The 19,177-nt window shown below is 41.4% G+C and overlaps 1 protein-coding gene across 1 annotated transcript in view; it reads right to left on the bottom strand.

The window, feature by feature from the left end:
• Tm9sf2 (transmembrane 9 superfamily member 2) overlaps positions 1-19,177 on the bottom strand; it is a 48,166-nt gene that overhangs the window by 16,160 nt on the left and 12,829 nt on the right. Inside the window, exons 3-9 of the mRNA XM_055609716.1 lie at positions 17,671-17,764; positions 11,642-11,769; positions 7,061-7,190; positions 4,939-5,063; positions 3,731-3,842; positions 2,640-2,719; positions 1,547-1,655 (exon numbers count right to left, since the gene is read on the bottom strand). Of these exons, the coding sequence (XP_055465691.1) occupies positions 1,547-1,655; positions 2,640-2,719; positions 3,731-3,842; positions 4,939-5,063; positions 7,061-7,190; positions 11,642-11,769; positions 17,671-17,764 (778 nt within the window). The remainder of the gene's footprint in view (positions 1-1,546; positions 1,656-2,639; positions 2,720-3,730; positions 3,843-4,938; positions 5,064-7,060; positions 7,191-11,641; positions 11,770-17,670; positions 17,765-19,177) is intronic.

Below are 19,177 nucleotides of genomic sequence, written 5' to 3'. Positions count from 1 at the left end.
TTAGCTAGCCAGAGAACTGCTTTACATCACCTCCTATTTACTGAACAGACAGACTTTAAAAACCACCTATGTGGAGGCACAGACCCCAAAACACAGCACTGCAGGGATCAAAACTTAAGGCCAGCCTGGGTTAAAACAAAACCTCAAAACAAGAACAAAGAGCAGAGAAATTTTGCCTAAGAGGAAGAGCTTTTACCTGGGGAAAACCTATGTGGCTTATTAAATAAAATGAAATAAAACTTAGGTTACTACTACCCCTGCAGAAAGTCTATTAAAATGGATCTCTCTCTCTTACACATACACACACACACACACACACAACCCCACAGGTACACACTTTTCAGTTTTGCTTCTTTGTTCTGGTATCATTTTGAAGTGTCTTTTCACTTTATATACAAAGTTGTCTCACTGGTGTTAATAAATGTGTAGTATTCTACTGTGTAGATCTTTCATAATTTATAAACCAGCCACCTATTATCGCTTATAATTATACAATTTCTAAGCAAGAATAACATACCTACTGTTTAAAAACAAAAGAATAAAATCCACTGTACCCTGGTTAATTCCAAACACAAAGCGCCAGGTCCGGGTCCTCAAAACCTGAAAGGACTGGTACTGCCCAAGTGCCTTCCAGAGGGCACAAACTCTGCATTCTCACTGGTATGTGCTCTCTCATCGCCCACACACGCAGAGCCGACTGAACCAACACCACTGTGACAGGCACTCTGCTCTTTGTGATGACATCACCACCTGGGCTTTAACTCTATTTTCAGTGTGTGTCTGCATAGAGGGTGGAGGACAACTTTCAGGAATGGTCTCTCCTTGCATGGTGGGCTCTGAAGACTGACCTCGGTGTGCCAGGCTGGCACACTAAGAGCTCTACCAGATGAGCCCATCACCTGTTCTTTGTTACAGATCGTATTTTTTTCTTGAGTCCTTTGCCCAGTTCCTTCTTTTCTCTTCTGATGAATATCTATTTGATCCTAATACTCTTCACCAAATAATGTTTTTGTCCATATTCATATCCTTTTAAAAATAATTTATTTAATTTTATTTTACATGCATAGGCGTGAGGTTGTCAGATAACCTGGAACAGACAGTTGTGAGCTGCCACGTGGGTGCTGGGAACTGAACCCTGGTCCTCTGGAAGAGCAGCCAGTGCTCTTGCCCACCGAGCCATCTCTCCAGGCCCCATGCTCTACCCTTAAGCCCCCAATATAGACTAGTTATACACAGGGTCTCCTTGACAACTCCTCCATCTCTCTCGCACTGTCTCCATTTACTCACAGTGTGCCAAGTCTACAAAAGTTGTTTCAGTGTATATCTATTTGTGGTCAAGTGTTTTTGTTCATGACAAGTGTTCCTAAGGTCACAGAAGTACTGACTTCATTTATGTATTTGTCTGTGAAATCTATGGGGTTTCTGTTTTTCTATATTAGAAAAATTTTAGCTCCCCCCCCCCCCATATCTCACATTCTGCAACTAAAGGTTTCCATATGTGAAATCTCTGTAGTGTCGAAAGACGAAACAGAAAGTTTCCACTCACCGTTGAGTCCACCTGGTTGTATCTGGCAATGTCTTTATGCAGCGTGCGCAGCATAATCATAGCCACCATGCCGGACAGGAAGAGAACAATGACCAGGGAGTTCATTATGCTGTGGGAGGAAGCACACCAGGATGAGCTGTCAGCTGGACAAACACCGCAAACACTGTTCACTACAGAACTTCAGAACAGCTCAGTCAAGGCCAGGCGGAGGTGCCGCACCTTTGACCCCAGCCCTCATCAACAAGAGTCACTGTGCTTGGACTCACTATTCTTACCCCAGTGCATGTGCAGTACTGCAGACTGACCCCAGGGCCGCCCCAGCAAGCCCTTTCCCATGAAATGCCATAGCCACGGTCCATACAGGTTGTTTTCTTTTGTTTCTCTGTGTAACCCTGGCTGTCCTGGAACTAAGTTTGTAGAGCAGGCTGGCTGAGAACTCAGAGATCTGCCTGCCCCTGCCTCTAGCTGTCCACCACCACACCTGGCTCACCTCGAGCTTTATAGGCCAACTACTGTTTCCAGTGCAACACACAGCAAGGCAAAGGACTAGCTTGGACCTTTCACAAACTTACTGAGCAAATTAGTGAATGTCAAAAGATTAGTCAGCAAAGCAGGAAAAGGACAGAGATGGCACAGTCAGCTAGCTCCAAGGAAAAAGTTCTGAGTCATGCCTTGGAGAGAACAACAGCTTCAACAACAGCAACTTCCTCAACCCTGACCCAGCAGCCAGCAATGTCCTCAGAAGCTCCATCCGTGATCTCTAACCCTTTCATCATTTCACTCCCAAAGCTAAGTATTTCCACAATAAGAAACAAACTTTGAAATAGATGGGCCGCCTAAATGCCCCACGGCTCACAGCAGCGGTTCTCATCCTGTGGGTCGGGACACCTTTTGCAAACTTTTACCTCTAACAGTAGCACCTTACAAACAGCAACAAAAACAATTTTATGGTGGGCGTCACTACAACACGAGGAGCTGTATTAAGGGGACATTGCCCTAGCTCCCTAGAGCCACTGGCTTCCCGACAGGATCTGAGCTCTACTGAAGACACAGAAGAGCAGCAGCCCGCCAGGCAGACTAAATGCACTCTTACCTAAACCACTGAATGTGGGTATGAGGCATAGACTCCAAAATATAGTCCCATCTCGACGCCCATCTGATGTCTTTCTGTTCCTGGGGAGGGAAGAAGGAAACTCCTGAAATCCTCTGTTAGGCACATTAAGAATCTAAACATTCTGGTCAATAGCCCACTCTCCTACTCAGTCAACACCTTTTTTTAACAGCAGTATCTGAGTTACTAGTGAGAATGAGGTAGGTGCAGATTTATTCACGTCAAGTGCAAATCAGAATGAAACTAAGCAGTAAGTTAAACAAACAAACAAACAAAAACAAAAGAGGCCTGGCAAGAGTTCCAGAAATACCTATGTTTGTGTTTTTAAAAGTTCAGCTCTAAATTACAACTAGTACAAATGAATTTTCAATGCCAAACTTTAGAGCTGTATTTAATTCTTTGAGAAAATAAAGAAGAATGAGTTCTTTACACTGCACCTATGGGATGACTAAAAGACCATAGTTATCACCTAGGTACAATAAACATGGTAAACGCCACTCATACTGGGGTCTTACTCAAAGACACAAACTGTTTATTGCGCAGACATTAAATATCACAACGATATTAGCTAGACATTTAAAAAATTTTTAAAGCAGAAATGGAACATTGCCCTATACTTTTGACAATCATTTTTTCTTTCCTAAGGACCTTTTCCACTAAAAACAAAAACAAAAAAACCACCCCCCCCACCATTTTCCAGTATTGTAAGAAAACCTCCCAACATGAAGCTTTCCATTTTCCATTTAAATTCCTACCCTCATTCTGATTGTTTCCCACAAGCTTCTGAGATGTCTGACATTTTCCTATCTCCTTCTATGTCTACTTCCTACAGCTTGTCTTACAAGCATCTCTTATAAGCACAATTCTCCAATTTCCTGTATCTTTTCATTGAAACTAACACTTATTTTTAGAAATGATTATGTTGCTTGGTACACTGACAGGCTATTCTAAAAAGCAGCTCATTCAAAGCTTATCAACTTGACAGACCTTCAGCCTCAGTATTTTTAATTAGGTTAAGTGGTACATACTTGAAGTTAATCTCTGAATTATACTAAAGATTTAAACACACTCACCTCAAAACTAATAGAATAAGTATAGGCGATTTTGATCTCCCCAGAAGCCTTGTTACTTATGTCCATAGGGGGTCCGGAGCAGTCTGGTTTATCTATATGGGTATGCTTGAAGCTGTGGGAAGAAACATTTTGGCAAGATAATAATAAACTTCAGTTTCGGAAGTAAGGTAAAATACAAAGGCCATAAATTTTCTCCAACACAGCTAACTATAAAGATGACATCATTCACACCACATTACAAACTTCTCTCAAACAGGACTACTAGTGTGAGTCTGCGTGTGGTGGTGTGTAATGAGAGAGCATGTAAGCCACGGCATTTATGTGTGTGGAGACTGCAGGGTACTTTCGGGGGTCGGTCTTCTCCTTCCACTGGTAGGATCAGGAGCTTGAACACAGGTAAATAGGTTTGCTTGGAAAACAAACTTAAAACCAAGCCATCTTGTCACATTTTATAACATCTTTACTTCATAAAAATAATGCGCTTAGTTACGAGAAATCCAAATGCTGCATTTAAAAGAACAGCAAAGCCCCGCTCCTCTTTTAAGATAGGGTCTTGCCATGCTGTGTGTGTTGACCTTGATGCCTGGACTCAATGACCCTTCTGTTTCAAGCACGTGCTGGGACTACAGGCACACACCCCCACAAAAAGTCAAACAATCTGAAGAAAGCACACAGAGGGAGTGCGAATTAACTGCTGGGTTAGTATGGGCCTCTAAGACGGAAAGCCACCTGTCACCAAAGAGATGCTCTTCCCACGACACTGTGGCAACCCTCAGTACCTACAATACACCAAAAGGCTGTGAAAATTCTTGAATGAAAAATAAAGCAAAATGCAGGAAAGCATCTAATTCTGACCATCTCCATTACAAAGAAATAACAACTATTTCTCTGAGCAGCCTAAAACAAACCTCAGAATACCACACTGAAGGAAGCTTTTCCTGTCATTAATTTGCAAATATCAGAGTAACAAGGAATAAGCTACTTGATCCAAAATACTTCTTCTTTGGACCTAAGTTTATTGGAAGTTGTGAGATACAGTATCTCACTCACGAGGCCAGGCCAGCTTGGAACTCGCCATGCACTCACCTCAACCCTCTGCCTCAGCCTCCCAAAGTGTGAGCCATCACCCCTGGTTGCAGGTTTTTGAACCTACTGTATGTATGTATTGTGTGTGTGTGTGTGTATATTTAAACCTACTGCATATTTACCTCTTTGGTTCAAGTTTAGCGGCCACTAATCGTGCTCCCATGGACCCAGTTTCAACAACATGATAATGTATTTTGATGTCAACATGATTGAAGATGTAGAAAGTGTCTCTTTCATGAAATTCTGACTGTGAAACAGAACTTAAAGTTAAAGACAGAAACAGTAGCTACGGGAGAAACAAGCAGAGCATTTCACAAACAGCTACAGTGACACTTAAATTCAGATTTTAATGCTTCCTCATTACAACACTAAAGTTTTAAGCTTGAAGTCCTCATAAGCCAAAAATAACTGGAGAAGGTAAATGATGCTAAGGTTATAATTTTTTCATAAAACTAATAAATATCTACAGAGACTAACACTTTCTAGCTTTACTTAAAATGTTAAATTATAATAAGAATATACTAAATTGTCCACAGTTTAAGCATACCTCTTCTCTAAGAATTTTTACAACTGTTTAGGTTTACATCCAATATTCTATACTACTCAGGTGCCTCTGCTCAACTTTCACAAGCGGATTAATCAAACGAGACTTATGCTACCTTAGCAGCTCATATCCAGGAAGAGAGTAAATCAGGTTGCCTGAGGATACAGAAACTTTATACTCCCAATACTGGCCACAACAAAATAATAGAGAATGAGATTATTACATATTGATCTTAACAATTCCATGTTAATATCTCTGTTCTAAGTATTCCATTTTCATCATAAAAGCAGGGCTTCAAAGACAAACCTTATAAAAAGCATATTCTCAAGCTTTTGCAATATAAATTCATGAACTTAGAGAGAAGCCTTTCTGACAGGTTTCTTTCTTCCCTTTTCTAATTTGGTTTTCCGAGACAGGGTTTCTCTGTGTAGCCCTGGCTGTCCTAGACACTCTGCAGAACAGGCTGGGTTCAAATTCAAGAGATCCACCTGCCTCTGCCTCCCGAGTACTGGGACTAGAGGCATGCACCACCGCCCATATCTACATGTTTTTAATGCATAAGATTTATGTATCAGATATTCCTCCTGCAGAGTTCCTCCTACCCTTAGTTTTTTCTTATTTTTCCTTAATCTGTTTTCTCTAAAAAAAAAAAAAAAAAAAAAAAAGTTTTTTGAAACTATTTTAAGGGAAAGGGTTTTTTTAAACTATTTTTTTAAACCAATGTTTAATTCATAAAACTACAAAGGTAACTTTTTAAAACAATCAGTTTCATTGTGTGTGGGCACATATGTGGAGGTCCGGTTATCTCCTTTTTCCATAGGGGTCTGGGAACTGAACTCAGGTCAGCACATCCCTTTACCTACTAAGCCATCTCACTGGCCCTCAGTCTAACTTTTTTAATGAAAAAAAAAAAAAAAAAATCTTTATAAAAGATTTATTTTTAGTGTGGGCACGGTGGCACATGCCTTTAATCCCAGCACTCAGCAGCAGAGACAAGCAGATCTGAGACCATTCTGGTCTATACAGCAAGCTCCAGGACAGGTAGGGCTACCTGGTTGAGACTCTGTCTCCAAAACTTAATGTGTGTGTGTATTTTTGTTTAATTACCTGCACAGTGGCTGTCTGCCCGTGCAGGAAACAGGCGCGGGTTCCCCTGAGCTCGAGGGGTTGTAAGCCAGCTAGGACTCAAGCTCAAGTCCCTGCAAGAGCAGTTCATGCTGCTAACCTCCGAGCCATGCGTCAGCCCTTAAAATAAATGTATTTTAGTGCTGTAAGTGTATGTGTGTCTTGAGTGCCAGTCACCCTGCAGGACAGCAGAGGGCACCAGGTCACCTGGAGCTGGAGTGCCAGGCTTTTGTGAACCAGCTGACATGGGCACCAACCCTCAAATTCAGGTCTTCTCCACAAGCTCTTAAGAAGTGAACATCCTCCCAGCCCCAGAGTGTAAAGTTTGAGTGAGTCAGAACAAAGGCTTAGTTAGTCCTTAACACAGACCTTAACACAAGAAAGAGACTGTAAACGTTGGACTGAATCTGTATTTTAATTCTGGAGTTAAATCTGCACAATATTCATCTGCCTTAAGTTTAAGATCTAGGGACTGTACTTGAAAACATGTATCTGTATTCATTCTGCGCTTGTGACAGCTCTGTTCAAAGATCAAATCCTCCTAAAGAGCAGCGCCAAGTTCGCCATGGACTTACACTAATAACACAGGCATCTTTGGCATGGCCTTGGTCTGTGATGTAACAGCCGATAGGAAATCCAGGGTTGCAGAACCTCTGGCCATCTTCAACATCGTAACACCATGTAACAGGCATGTTATCCACAATCCTGCGCACGGAAGGAGAAGTCGGTTAGGAGAGAAGCTAATGAGCACAGCTAAGAAGCGCTGTACAAGTCAGCGCCCTCACCCTACAACATGTGAGCTCTCCGTCCTAAGACTCCAGTGTTCACAAGGTTTTGACGAGACCTATGACACACTGCAGTAAGGACAAAACTTCTGAGGCTTTAAAACTACAAATGCATGTAGAAAAGGAGTTCTATACACTAGCCTGCTTCAGCTGTGAGTTTAATGACATCATCTAGGCACCTGAGTACAACTTTTACCTTCGGCAGAGCCCTTGAAGCTTGAAATAGGTGCAAAGCAACGTATCTGGTTCCTTGGGAGCTGTTTAGGTAGATATAAATGACGACTATTACAGTGACACAACAGAAAAGCAAAGAATAGAACTGTAAGATAAAATTTAACTAAAGGGCAAGGAAAACAAGTAGAAATTACAGTCTTTTTTTTTTTTTTAATCCAAGTGATTTATAAAAAGAAACATTGCTATAAAGCAAGAGAACACCAAATCTTTCAAAGTTTATTGCAAAAAGCATTAAAAGAATAATGAACTTCTGTAGCACTGTGAAACTACATTAGAGTCTGAGCATGTGGTCCCCTAAGCTTAGAACACACTGCAGGAAACAAAATAAAAAACTAGCCAATACACTAGCTGTATTGCAGTCATACGACTACACCCCAGGGCATGTTTTATTTTTTAATTAATGTGTGCCCTAGGAAGTAAAATTATGATTCTACGTTCACACAAGGTATATGTTAATGACCTAATAAAACATGTCTTGTCATATTTAAGTGCTACTTAATAGCACTCCATGTACCAAATCTTAGAACCACCTATACTATTAAGCTGTTTACCATTACACCCCAAAGATTAACGTTATAAAATATTAGAAACATAAAACAATGCTATATAAATAATTCAAGAGTTTTGTGGGAAACTAAATAGTCAGCTGCTCTAGACAGAATGAACTATAAGCAGTGAGCGCAGAAAGGAGATATAAAATGTCTCTATGCCTGCCGTAGAAAGAAAACTCCACCCAAAACTTAGCGTTCTAGTTGCAATAAGGAAGTTGGGGGCAATTAGGGTTTTAAAAACAAAATTTTACTTATTTGTAATTTACTTAATACCTTGATGTTAACAGCTATTTCAAGTACTAAAATGTACTAAACAGAAAGAGAAATCCTTTGAGATAAATCTAAGAAAACTTAAAGAATATCACTTAAAATTACTGCTTTCCCATGCCAGGAAGCAGTATTTAATTTCTAAAAATTCAACCCTATTTCCAATTCACCACAGTGCAAAAGGATGTGCAGGTGGAATCCAAGTGGGGTGACCAGTCTCAGCTTTCTACCAGAAGGAGCCCCTTCCAGTATACAGGGAACATCCTCCCTCTAACCCAGGCCTCTGTGTGAAACCCTGCCACCAATACCTTACTCTAAAGACTCACTTTCCTATTAATTTAGTCATAAAAGTTCTTGGTTAGACTGGAGTAACTAAAATGTGGCCAAGAGGAATGAAACTCGGCAATAAAGTTCTGCTGTGTGAACACAGCAGATTTATAGTAACAAGAAGTGCGCAGGTGTGAGAACTGCACACCTCTCTCCTTGATGAGCTGGTAGGACCTACAGTTAAATGTGCTAGTTATCTTCAAAATCCCTCTCCATCCCATCAGCTGCAGCCTAGAGGTTCTGTGTCATGGATCTACGATGAGGAGAGCAACTAGCTGGGTGTGATTCCATTTAAACATCACACAGGGCTGGGGTGTGGCTCTGTGGAACAGTGCTTGCTCAGCATGAGTGAGGCCCTGTTTGTGGTCGGCAGTGATACCTGTACACACTCACTGACTTACAACCTTAGGCAGAAAGCAGAGGGACAGGACTGAACAGCTGAAGGGAGTTCTGGTACCAGCGCTGGGATCAAAAGCAGGCTCTAGAATGATGGAGCTGCTCTGGCTACGGATAAAGTCAGCCCCAAAGAGCTCAAACCCATTTTTAATGACCCAAGTCAAAATAGAAAATTACTCAAGTAAGAACACTATATCCCATTAACCTTTCTCTATAGCAAGGAGGAAGAATTTATGTTCAGTTACAATGTTCTACAAAGACAAAAAAAAAAAAAAAAAAAAAAAATCACCATTCACATCCGAGAATTCATACAACTATAGAAACATATAAAATAGAGATCTACAGAGACATCTGGCCAGGAGAATGCCTAGTATGTCCTCAAATAAGCAATCATCAGTACACAACGTCCGCTTTTCTATGTTCTAACAGCCACCCTTTCACATAGCCACAAACGCAGAAATGGGAAAACCTACCTGACAGACAGTGCTTCCCGGGAAGGGACGGCAGAGCAAACAGCTGGGGTGCTACAGGACCCTGACTTGCTAGTTAATATTTTTCTGTACCACTTGACCAATGTTTTCTCTAAGCATACATTGCTTTGCTTAGTAATTTAGAAAAATTACCACAGCCTCCCTAAAGCAGCTTGGCAGAATAAATGAAATGCAATGTATAACTTTCATAGCAAGATTGCATAAGAATTCAATACTTCTGAGCATTTTTAAAATTCTGAGAGACACATTTATTTCTGCCAGTTCTGCTTAAAGTCATGTAGTATAAACCTTCTAGAGTAGAAATATACTCAACTCAGTTTCAGTAAAACCACCGAGAATCAATGTTTACAAAACAGAGTGACCTGGGGCTCAAGGACTAAAGTCTAGAATAGAATTACCAGTCTCCAAATTCCTCTTCATGACGCAGATTTGAAGTGATAAACTTTCCCAATTCAACGGCAAAAACTATTATTTACCAGCACTTTTCCAGTTGACTTTTTAAAGCTGAGCCATTTTCTGCAGCTGCCTTTACAAACTGCTTAGGAAGCTTTATTAGCGAAGTCCTTCTAATTTTGGAAACTACCTTAACTTGGTTTTCTTCTTATTAACACTCCCTAAAATTAAAATTGGACCTAGACTAGTTGCAAGATTAACTAAAGATTTTCAGGTACCTTCCTGTACAGAGCTGCTAAGGAATAAATGGTTCTGTTATCTCTCTGACCTATCCCAGCAGTGCTGGGATAGAGCCACGGGCCTTGCATATGTCAGTCAACACTGTGCCACCAGAACACACCCTTAGTCTTTGCTTCCATTATTGCCAGGACCCAGAGTCTAAACAGTACTCTCAGAACAAAATGGTACCAGAGAGAGTTAAAATAACCATAGGCCTGAGAAGTTTGTCCTCGTTCATTCAACAAATGAGCCACTGTTAGAATAGACGGAAGTAAAACAAATATATGAAACAAATATAAGAGGAGAACTTCAAATAATCTTTTAAGTATTGAGAATAATTTGAAGGAGAACAACCAAGAAAAGATGGCTCCCACTGATGTGGCAATTACCTCTGTGTACAATTGTATTAGGCAGTAGAGCGCTTGGTACCAGGAACTACCAGAGCCTCTCACATGGGGCACCAGGCTCACTCCGGCCAACACCACTTCCGTCTTTCTGCACTCAGCCCTGCATATCTAAGAACACTTAGTTCAATGACCAACCAGCTCATAAACTGGCATGTGCTCCACCACTGTCTTCCTTTGCTCTGAGTTTGGCACAGAGGAACTGAGCTGACAAGTGTGGAGGAATACCAGCCATGGTACCCCAAGTCTGAACTCCTCATTTTCCTAGGAGTGTATAAACTTTCCAACATGACACCCAAGGAATGAACAAAAAAGAATGGTAGTTACCAGTAGTACCTTGATCCCTATAAAGGAAAAATGTAAACATACCATAAACCTACATGGGACACAGGCATGTGCAAGCACAATTATCTTGAAGAGGTGGAGTTGGAGAGCTTTTAAAGTATTGATGTTTGAACACTGGATAACAAGTATATACTATTTAAGAACAAAACTACCCGATTTTTTATTTCCACACAAATTGGGAAGAAACTTATTAATGTTGCCTCATGGTTACAGAACATGAAGTAGACTGACCTGTAAGAAGATGCTACTTAGCTGGGCGTGGTGGCGCACGCCTTTAATTCTAGCAGAGGCAGAGGCAGAGGCAGAGGCAGACAGATCTCTGTGAGTTCCAGGCCAACCTGGTCTACAAAGTGAATCCAGGACAGCCTCTATTACACAGAGACACCCTGTCTTGACAAAAAGAAGGTGCTACTTACAAACAATAGATTCGCTTTGTTAATGCTCCTTTTCTTGGCCCACAGAACCTAGAAGACTGATTCAGCTCTTCCCCACAGCATGACCTTACTCCCATGTTAACTACACACGACCAACCTGACACAATCAAGTATGTAAGCACTTTAAGTCATGCTCTGGCACCAACAGAAGGCAGTTAATTGCTCTTTTTATGCAACTTACGATTTCATTTCTATAGACACTGAAACAGAAATTTCATCTTAAAATCCCCAGCTGCTGAACCTGTCTCACCAGTGATGCTGATAGTTCAGGAGCATGCTTTTTTTCAAGAAGTCTAACTTTTGTTTGTCTTCAGCCTTCTCTGTATTGTATGTTTTCGTACAAACGAGCTTACAGGTTTCCATCTTATTAAATGTAAACTGTATAAAAAGAAAGAAGAAGGTACATTAATAAATACCCAAAAAAGACATGAAGACACAAGTTCTTCTTAAGATAACAGTTTTATAAGTCATCAACATTGGCGATTAACACCTAAAATCCATCACAGCTCACTCAATTACACTGAACCTTCAATCCATTTCTCTATAAAGGAAGTCTGCAACTTTTCTTATCACAAGTTTTTCTTTTCTGTTCTGATGTCTTCAATTTATCTTCTACATGTAAATGGGATCTAGAAGAAATAGAAGATAGAGAAGTTTCCCCACAGGAATGTTCCAAACTTTCTGGAGGTCATGGCTTCTAATGACAAGGACCCAAGGTTTCTGTGCTAGCATCCAAGTGGACAGGTATCAATCAATCAAGTGGCCCTAATGTCCCCTAGAAGACTCAGCACAATGTCATATTGGAACATCTAAAATCAAAGTGAACATGACCCTTTACTCAAGTATGAGACTGCTAATTTTCAGGATTCTATTTCTAAAAAAGGTACATTAAAAATTAGTAATTATTTTAAAAACCAAACTTAAAAACTAGAGTTTCCTCCAATCGAGTCCAGAATTTAATTCCCATGACATTCCCAGAACATTTTAGTACCAGGTTCATGATGACCCTATTATTATTCCCGGGAGCAGTTAAGTCTTGGTTTTGAAAATGCTGCTCTCTAGCCTGGAGGGTGGGGAGCAGAGCAAACTGCAGAGCACGGAAACCGAAACTCTGGCTCGACCTCCAGCACAAAAACAGCAAAAACATCCCCCGTACAAACACCTTTGTACTCTCAGGAAGCTGTGACGCATCAACGAGGTAAATAAACTATAATAATTTTTACCTTCAAAAATTACGTTTAGCCAGGAGGTGGTGGCATGCGCCTTTCATCGAGAGGCAGAGGCAGGTGGTTTCACCTGTCTACACAATTCCAGGTCTACAGAGTTTAGGACAGCCAGGGCTACAGAGAATCCCTCTCCCAAAAAACAAAACAAAATGCTTCCTTTCTAGATAGTGTACTTGACTTGTCACCTTTTTGTTCTGAAACAAGTCTTATTATGTTGCAGTTTGGCCTCAAACTCAAGATCTTTCTACCTAAGCCTCCCAAATGCCAGGATCTCTGTAGACACACCAATAGCTGGCTGGTGGTCTGCTTCTGTATCTGTTATCTACCCACAGCCCCACACTAGCCAAGTGGCAATCCATCAGCTGATGTTTTGTGTGTGGATTTGCTTGTTTGTTTTTGATGGTGAATGTTAAGTGTAGCCCACTGCTGCCACCTGTCAGCCAACAGTTTAGTTTTCACATCACTACCTCTATCCATCTAAAACAGTATTTGCACCATTATTTTGAACCTTAAGGCTCGCCTTTAAAAAGTGAAAAGTAGCAGCACAAAAGTACTCATGAGACAATCAGAAACACAAAGGTCAAACCTGAATACGGAGAGACATTACCCCTGTTCTCAGCAGACAATAGTAAGTCTTACACTGTGGTGACTGCCTAACTAAATCAACTCAACTGTCCAGGAAAACAAAAGACCAAAGGACACAGGGAGAGAGTGGAGGGAGTGTGTGTGTGTTTTACATGTGTGCAGCATATGGAGGCCACAGGCCATGCAGACACTCTTGTATTGCTCTCCACTCTAGTTCTCAAACAGGTTCTGTCATTGAACCTGGCTCTCACTGACTCACAGCTCCAGGTTCCTCCTGCTTCCATGCTCCACAGCTGGGACTACAGGTCCATGTGTTCCCGCCCCAACTTTGATGTGGCAGTCACTTTATCAACTGAGCACCTCTCCAGCCCCGCCATCTGATAATCAGCAAGGGCTAACACTCTCGCAATGCTCCCTATGTTCGCTATACTTTATATTCCTCAAGGATCATGTATTCCACCCAACAACTGGATAACCGTGGCCTTCTTCATCACATTTTACAGATTAGAAAAACCAAGGCATAAAAGACACAAATTAAGAAATGCCAATCAGGGTATGACCCAAGAAAGTTGAGCTATACAATGTTCCTTTCCTTATGTTTACCTGGAAACTATTTTAAATCATTAAAATGTTATTAGATGTCAAGGAAACTCCTCCCCTTTATGACACACAAGGCCAATGTTGTCCTATTTTTACTTAATTTTTCTCTGCATGTGCGGTGTGTGCACAGACACATGCAGGAGCGCCATGTGCATGTATGTGGTGGCGGGGCGATCTCTTGCTCTACCATTCTCCACATTATAAAATACACACCTCTAATCTGTATTGTGTGCCCGGGTGTGAGCCCGTGTGTGTGCAGTGTGCAGGTACCACAGTAACCACAAGAGTGCACAAGATGCCTTATACTTCCATGTCCCAAATGTACTCTTCTGCTCACCCCTTTTCTCTTTTTCCTCCTTAGGAAACCAAAACCCCATCCTACATCATGTTCCTCAGCTAATTCTCTTGGCTCTACTTTTAAAAAACAGGCTGACTTTAAGAAGCTGCTACTTCAGAATCTCCTCCCTGAGCATAAAGCAGCACCAAGTCCTATGTGGATGGCTATAAACCCTGACTGCACTCCTGACATGCCCCATAGTGGGTGATTATGGTAAGCTCCAAGCTGATGAGAGCTTATCCTCCAGTGATCAAAGGAATGAGTGCTTGGACGTGAGTGAGGTTTTATAATCCTCAGTGTGTGATGCTGCACTCTTCCTGACCTAAACAGATGTCACAGAAAAAAGGCGGCAAAGCAGATGTCAGACGTGGAGTCTCCTCGGCTACTGGTTTTCACTCTGCTTTTACTGCAGATTTGAATAGGGTGAAAATACACTTGGGAAGTGAAGAACCTAACACTTTGGTTTGGGGGATAAGAACTTGCTACGTATCCCAGGATGACCTGGAACTGCCCCTTAGCAACCTGACAGGCATCTATGACACTGTTCCCTGTTTACCACAGACCTTGATCCTAAAAGTTCCTGTTCAATGTGAGAAAGTGTTAATGTGACATCTGGGGGTGGGAGGAGCCAAAGTGCATTCTGGTCTCAGAGTCTGCAAAGGGAGCAGTGAACAGCAAAAGGAAGCCACAAGGAGAGCGAAACTCAGGCTGACCAAAAGCGCAGAGCTGCAAGAGCGCAGCGCTATGAGCATATTCATAACTGGGACCCACTCCAAACTGGAAGAAACCTTAGCATCCCTCTAGAGAGGGGTTGGTAAACAGGAAATGTGCAGTCCTCAGACAGACCACGGCCATCCACGCCCACATGAAAAGACGTCCGGTACATTTATGGAAGTCTCCTGTGTGCCCTGCTAGCTGCGAGGGAGCCAGCAGAGGAGAGAGAGAGAGGACCCTATCTATCTCCACACCCTTGACTTAGCATTCATGAGTTGCCTCCAGCAGTGTGTCCCCATAGCCTGCCCCCCTCTTCCAGATTACCTAGGCAAGGGAAAAAAGGTCAATGTGAAAATGCACATCTTTCTCTATTTAAACATCCTTCTGCTCTTTCACCTCAACTCTCAGCATAAGGGACTAAATCTGAAAAGTCCCAGGACCCAAGAGTCTTACATATCGTTAAAATGTCAAGAATGAGTCTGCACTAGAGGCAGTAACTGTCTTTTCCTGGCTTTCTTGGTTTACTCTTGTACCAAAGGCTGCCTGTCCCTGGCAACAAAAGATCCTGGCAGCAGAGATCCACCTGCCTCTGCCTCCCGAGCGCTGGGATTAAAGGCATGAGCCACCACTGGAATACTTAAGTTGTGTGTACAATTTCACAGATATACTTGGCGATAACCCTCTACTAGAAAATTAATACAATTACCATCAAAATAATTGCTCAAAGAAACTCATAATAGGGAACGTTGCTTGATGCTTTCTATACAGACACACTGACTTCTCCCTGCAGTGACTTCATTCCATAAGGTCTTCAACTATCTTTCAAAATAATTTAAAACCACTGATTTTTTTTTTTTTTTTTTTTTTTAGCATAGACTTTCAGATTAGAATATGTGAAGTGGACAGATTTATGATCAAAAATGAGCCTGTAGAGGCTAGAGAGATGGCTCAGTTGTTAAGAGCACTGGCTGCTCTTCCAGACGACCCAGGTTTGGTTCCCAGCCCCCATACGGCAGCTAACATAAACCTGTAACCAGTTCCAGAGGACCCAGTGTCATTTTCTGGTCCTATAGCCACTGTACAAACATGCATACAAGCAAAAACACCCATTCACATAAAATTTAAAAAACTTGTAAAAACTTAACGGATTAAACTTATACAACGATTATATCTTTCTGCCTCTAGGACTTCACAGAATAGGTTATGGACTGAGAGAGTGTGAGATGGCTATCAGGAACAATGCAGGCTCAGGGATTAGCTGGACAGACGCTCCATGTAATAAAGTGCTGAGAGAGACAAAGTGCTTAGCGAAGAGGAGACCAGGTCACTAGCGGTAGAGTGGAAGCCGCAAGAGGGAAGAATGGGAAGCCCGGAGAAGCCACTGTGGGCTGGAAAAGAACCCCTTGGAGCCAATAATGGCCATTATGGGGAAAGTTCTAGCAGGGTCAGATGCCTGATGGAAGCAGGATTGATGAAAGCAAAGACAGGGAATAATGCAAAGTGCAAAATACAGTAAACCATAAGGAAGTCAACTATATGTATATCAACTTGTAGGTGTGTAGAAATCTCCAGGAAAAGTTAAAAAGAACAAGTAAAACTACTGGAGAAGAGAGACTTAATTTTCATTTTACATTCTTCCACACCACTTATTTATATAGTGATGTTATGATCATAAACTTCCTTAATTTTTCTGCAAGTGGTCAAATGCCCTTTGTACAGTAGAGAGCACATATAAAATGAGCAAAGGATTGCTTCATATGGGAAGACAAGCTAAAAGGGAGATAATTACAAGAAATGATGAAGTACATATATTGACAAGAACAGCTGACATTGTTTGCAGTTTTATTTAACTAGTGTCCTAAAAAAAAAAGAAAGAAAGAAAGAAAGAAAAAGGAGCGCTGTTTCAAATACACTGTTTTCATTTTTGAGACAGATCTCAGGTAGATCCAGGCTGGCCCAGCCCACTAAGCAGCTGAGGACACTCACACTTCCTGCCTCCAACCCCTGAGTTCTGGGATTACAGTCCTGTGCTACCACACGTGGTTCTGTGGTACTGAGGAAGAGGCCCCAGGCCATTGTCCTTGGTAAAAAACAAAACAAAACAACAAACCACTGTACCAAATGAGCTATATCCCATTCCTCAAAAATACTTTTTAATAATTCAAACAGAAAGATAAACTAAATAAACCAAGATTAAAAATTAAATTTTAAAATCTCCTCAAAATACCAACAGAGAAGCCCATTTGAGGACAGAGGAAATCTACACACTGTTCAAAAAGAAAAGGAAATAGACAGCAAGTGACAGAGACAGGCTTGTCAGGTCTGGAAACTAGTGCTAGGCAGAGGGAAGGCACACACTATACCACAGAAACAGCCCTGTGAGAGCTCATTAAGACAAACCTCTCAATGACTGTAAGAGGGAGAGGGTCTTTCTACATCGTGGCTCTAAAAAATTACTACTGGGGCTGGAAAGATGTCTCAGTGGTAAAGGGCACTGGGTACTCTTCCAGAGGAGCAGGGTTTGATTCCCAGCACTAGCACAGCAGCCCACAACCACCTGTGACTCCAATTCCAAGGGTCCCTGTGGGCATCAGGCACACAAGTGTTGCACAGACTTATATGCTGGCAAAATACCTATACAAATAAAATATACTTTCATATAAAAAGAAAAGAAATAAATTATTCCTGGTGCAAAAGAAAGGAATTGTTCCTTACCTGTGAGATCCAAGTTATTTGAGACAGTTCTCAAAACAAAAACAAAAAAAGAAACCTCCAAAACTATAACTAAATAATTTTTATTTAACACTAAATACAAACCTTATATGGTGAAGGTTCAATTCTTTCCCCGAATAATACTTGGCCGAGATTTTCAGATGGGCGCTTTCCTTCTGAAGCTTGACAGAAATCAAACCTGAGGAAAGAACATGGGCATTTAAACACACAAAGCAGCAGCAAAGTAAGAGTCACTGGCCAGGCCTGAAAGAGGCCTCATTTTAGTAGCTCTTCTCATGAGGAAATGTGCCCATATTTAAGTCCCAGGCATCACAGTTCCCATCAGAGCCACGAACATTCTACATTATATATCTCTAAGGATTTAAAAATTTACACATTGTACCTTATTCTTGTGAAGTTTAACTATGAAGTCATTTATAACATATCCTCATTCTTCAGGATTATAACGTTATAACGTCTTAATCCAAACCTTTCAATAAGATGGCATTTCCAGAAGATGTACCAGTTTTATTCCTACCTCACAGGTATGGTACTGACTCATCCATGCACTATGAGAACTCAGAATGGTGGGGAAGCACAGTCACCTTACGATCCTCTTCTGTAATTCCTGCGTGTTACAGTCAGCTTCAGTGAAGCTGTGTTTCAGTGTGACAGCTCAAACTCAATGTTGCCACAGAAAACTATGGGCGCTCACCACGGAATGATGTGGAAGTATGTGAGTAGCATCGTAATGGCGACAGGCAGGACAGTGGGATTCTTAAGAGGAAGGTGAATTTCAAAGACAAAATACTGGGGCTATGCTGCCCTCCAATCACTTCATCTCCTAGAGGGAACGGATCCAGAGTTTTCCTAATGGGGAGAGAGGTTCAAGTAGACACACTGACTCCTTAACCACCCTAGAAAAGGCTCTAAAGCTATGAGTTGGCTGACTTTCTTAGATACACTTATGCAGAGAGTCTCATGGGTAATATCCTTTGCATATGCTTTTCTGTATAGCAAACACTGTCCTTTCAAACTCTGAGCAACACAGAAATTGGAGTCATTAAGAATCCAGGAAGTATGTAACAACAATCCGTAACCCAGCACTTAAACACTACAGGGCTTCATGCAGCACACTTCACAAGACAACAAACAACAAAAGCCAGGCCCTGGAAGGCCCGAGAATGGCTCACTGGGTAAAGTATTTCCTGCACAAGCCTGACAACCTCCTTCCTATCGACTAAGTGGAGTGAAGGTGGAAGGAGAACACTGACTCCGCAAACACACCTCACACATGAGAAAATAACTATAAGAATCTGAAAATGAAATGCTTATAAGTAAATAATTAGTCAAAAATTGGCCTATCCATAATCCCTGCAAGTTACCAAAAAGACTATGAAGACTGCATATTGACATGAAAGATATAAGAGACACAACGCGCAAATCCTACCTGTGTTTAAAACAAAACTACACAGTATGGTTATACACATTCAAATATTCACAAAAAAATATGCCTCACAGGCAAAATAGTGGTTCTTTCTGGGGACAACATGAAACAGAATTCTCTTTAAAATGTACAGGACGGGCTGAAGAGATGGCTTAGCTCTTTCTC

This window comes from Psammomys obesus, unplaced genomic scaffold (genome assembly GCF_907164565.1).
Source record: "Psammomys obesus unplaced genomic scaffold, mPsaObe1.curated_primary_1811, whole genome shotgun sequence".
NCBI classification, from domain to species: Eukaryota; Metazoa; Chordata; class Mammalia; order Rodentia; family Muridae; genus Psammomys; species Psammomys obesus.
Note: the sequence above shows the minus strand (reverse complement) of the source record. Positions and strands in the feature narration are given on the sequence as shown.